A 4007-nucleotide genomic window follows, 5' to 3' on the forward strand; every position below is an offset into this window, starting at 1 on the left:
GAATAGAATTTACTATTAATATATACACAATAATCAATATTCTACCATCTAGTTTTCTATAGTATGATACTGAGGATATATATATATATATATATATATATACTTTAATATCAGTATCCTACTCTCGATTCTGCCTCAATAGGATCAAACTAAAAAAGAAATTTTTAGAAAAAGCAGTATCCACTATCTTATACTTTCAATTAAAATAATGTATTTGCAGCCACCAACGTTGATTGGGTAAGAATACAATAAACAAAACAATCGATAATCAATAATTATAACAATGTTAACTACTGGAAAGAATGCGAAATTTGGAGGAAATCCACATTCCAAACAACTGTTTTTTCTTCTATAAACCTAAAAGCATTTGACAAATAATACATACATACAATCAAATATATTTTTACATCCCCTCCTGCCATCCCTAAACAAGACAACCAATTATGAGCAAAAAAAACTAAAAATGTCGAGTATTTCTATCAAAATCAGAAATGCAAACAATGTTAAAATGGTCTTATAAAAAAATCTGTAGGTTGAACTGAACGTCTCGCCTTTTGGTTTTGGCCTCATTTATCTCTACTGCCCTTTTGCTGATGAATTGTTTTGGCTGTCTTTGATGAAGAGGTTGTTTAGACTGCGAGCTGCTGCTAGTCTTTGGACTCTTTCGGTTTCTCCTTCAATTCTTCAATATGTTCCAATGCCTCTAGAACTTCTTGCATTGAGGGGCGTTTTCGAGGATGTGTTTCCAGGCATTTTAGAGTAAGATCACCCACGAGCGTGGCTGCTTTCAATGAATATTGACCTTCTAGTTTTGCATCTATTAAGTTCTTTATCTTTTTTTTCTTCACCAAGAATGGCTTAGCCCAATCGACCAGATTGCGCTGTTCGTGGGGCCTATTCACATCATGGGCTCGCCAGCCAGTCATGATTTCAAGCAGTACAACACCGAACCCGTAAACCTCGCTCTTAACATATAGATGACCTGTGAAGTTCAGCAATGAAGATGATTTTCAATATTGACACAATAAGAATAATTAGAGAACTTGCGTAATGAAATTATATACGTAGCACTTTTCATATTTACTTCATCTCCTTTGTCACAACAGTATACTATTTTGACCTCTCCTCTATGCATTTGCGAGAAACACGAATAACCAAAATTGATTAAACAAGGACAGATAAAATCACCTGCAGTAACGTATTCTGGGGCAACGTAACCGTATGTGCCAATAATTCTTGTTGTTACATGTGAGACTTCACCTGCAGGGCCCAATCTTGCCAAGCCAAAATTCGAGATTTTTGAATTATAATTCTGCACGTGAAGATAAAAGGGAAATTTAAATAGAGAGATGAAATGAGACAGGAAAACAGGATGGACCAAGAAGTTCAACAGTGTGTCAATCTTATTCCTGAGTATATAAACAAATGAAAATATCCAATACTGAACACATCCAAAATATTAAATCTAGCTATTTCAAGTTCTCACATAGTTATTAATAGAGGCTCCATCTAAAAAAAATTGACAATGAGAAGAATAACTCATGTATCTTATAATTAGAAAAATGAGAGGTTCCTTGAATTTCCTAAAGGTGGAATCCTCAACCCTTATCAACTACATTTTATTTATTATCATTAAACAAGAAAAGTGAAACAAAGATATAATTGAAGAAATATAAAATAGACTGCAGAAAGATGGACAAACCAAATCGAGAAGTATATTTGATGTTTTAAAATCTCTGTATATAACTTCTTTTTCTGTGGAATGCAAGAAAGCCAAGCCTCTAGCTGCTCCAATAGCGATCTTGAGCCTTCTTTCCCAAGAAAGAGGTTGAGTGAAAGAACCTGCTAATCACGAAAAAAAAAAACCAAAGATCAGCACAACAGATTATGAAGAGTCAATCTTCTCTTATCCTATCTTTAAGGAAATCATACTTCTAAAGAGATGGCTTTCCAAGCTTCCCTTGGACATAAATTCATACACAAGGAGCAACTCTTCATCTTCCCAACAGAAACCCAATAATTTGACAACATTTGGATGATTCAGCCGTCCTAAAAAGTTGACTTCTGCCTGCATTCAATCCATACAAGCACTTAGACATTAATAAACCTTGTAAAGTAGACTCCAGCCGAAGACAGAACTTGGCAAAACTTCCAAGTCCATCCAAATAGCATTAAAAAATGTACACATATTTGAAGATTATAGGCTATAGGTTTATGTTTATTTGAGCTTCATGAGTATAAACATGTAACTACAAATTTCAGAAGAATGCAAATTTCTAATTTAGCCTCTGTCAAACAAGGTATGCAAAACAATGGACATAACAGTCTAACAGAGGCTACATTTTCTTATACACAAAACTTAACAGAAGTACTTAACAAAAACGTCGAAATGATTGGAAGACCTATGTCACCAGTTCAATTGATACCGAACATTAACATAAAAGTAATTTAATCCTTACAGTATTCAGGCTAATTCTAAATTTGCAAATGGATTGTCCAGAACAAAGAATACTAATAATGGCCAGGCCATCTACTTTTGTTCAGTAAGTAAGAGTTCCATAGAAAGCAAGAAAGAGAAATTGTGGCTAAATTTGGAAATGGAGAAATGATTTCATCATATTCAGAATATTGAATACAATATAATAGATGATCCATGAATGAGCTTGATTTTACCTGCCAATCTTGAAAACCTTGAACACTTTCTGCGTTTAATTTCTTAATGGCAACCGCCATACCAGAATTGCTCTTAGAAGGAGCCAGCGTCTTGTCATTTACCCAGCCTTTATACACCTTCCGAAAACCTCCCTGACCGACCACGGATGCAGGTCTGAATTTCTGGTAATGAGTTTCAGCTCAGTGAAACTGAATTCCTTCAAGTTTGGTTGGTCAAGGATTTTCCCACTCGGACAGGACTCACTCACATCTACGCTCCCCGCCGCTGAAAATTGACTGCCTGAAGTTCCTAAGAAATGGCAGAAGATACAATCAAACTGACAACTCAAAGCAGAAAATTTGACGTTGTAAAAAGTAAATCCGAAGTTAATCGTTTGAAATTAGCACCTGGAGTAGAAGATACTGCTTGACTGCGAAGGAAATTAGAATGATGAGCTGAAGAAGTTAAGCAATTTCCCATAATTCAACAGCTTTACTGGTTGAATCAACGAAAAAAAAGTAGTAGAATTTTATCATACGAAAATCAAAGAAGAAGAAGAAGGTGAAGTGAAGAACAAAATCTGAGGGAAGTGGCGGAAAAGAACGAAAAGGAAAAAGCGGTGAATGTCACTTATCATAAATAAGATTGCGCACTCTTCCATTTCCATAAACAAAGCTTGAACTTATGGGTCAAAGGAATCAAAAAGGAAAATCTGAGTTGCTTGAATATAAATCGTAAATCAAAAAGCAAAATCTGTTATTATTGTCCAATTCCATCAGATTTTGGCTTCCAAATTTTTCTTTTTTCAGAATGATATAGAAATCAACTGACCTGGAAGGCGAAGACTGGAATTATGGTATTTCGAAACTCCTCGTATTTAATAACAACGACTGAAAGTTCTTCATTTCAACTTTCCAACTTTCCATCTTTCCAACTCATAACTAAGTTTGTTTATCCTTCAACAATATAAACCAAACCAAGGTTTGGTTTTTTAAAAACATTATTAATTAAGATTACAATACATTAAATTTAGAGGTAGAAGATGGTTTTTCTAAATTTAGTTTTCAAAAACCAAAGGTTCTATGTGTGGTAACCACTTGGTTTTTGTAAATTAACTCTGTTTTATTTTTCTTTCTACAATAGTGTGTGCATATTTATGAGGTAAAAAGAGTTGATTTATCAACCAAATTCCAAAAATGAAACCTTAATAAGCTTTCTCAAAATTAATACCTCATTAAATAACTATTTTGTTTTTTCTATTTTTTTCTTTATTTTTATTTTTGAAACAAACATATTTTCTCCTTCATCTCCTAACATTATTTACTTCTCTCTTAAATACATGCGTTCAATTATT

General features: G+C 33.7%; 1 protein-coding gene across 1 annotated transcript; it reads right to left on the bottom strand.

The window, feature by feature from the left end:
- Nucleotides 1-249: 249 nt before the first annotated feature.
- Nucleotides 250-3612, bottom strand: LOC101213541 (probable serine/threonine-protein kinase PIX13). The gene is given in 8 exon segments (XM_031881763.1): nucleotides 250-982; nucleotides 1189-1312; nucleotides 1703-1845; nucleotides 1933-2068; nucleotides 2674-2834; nucleotides 2837-2962; nucleotides 3061-3334; nucleotides 3485-3612. Coding segments are annotated over 7 exon segments (1098 nt in total). The 5' UTR covers nucleotides 3134-3334; nucleotides 3485-3612; the 3' UTR covers nucleotides 250-647.
- Between the last annotated feature and the right edge of the window lie 395 nt (nucleotides 3613-4007).

Source organism: Cucumis sativus, chromosome 3 (assembly GCF_000004075.3).
Source record: "Cucumis sativus cultivar 9930 chromosome 3, Cucumber_9930_V3, whole genome shotgun sequence".
In the NCBI taxonomy this organism is placed as follows: domain Eukaryota; kingdom Viridiplantae; phylum Streptophyta; class Magnoliopsida; order Cucurbitales; family Cucurbitaceae; genus Cucumis; species Cucumis sativus.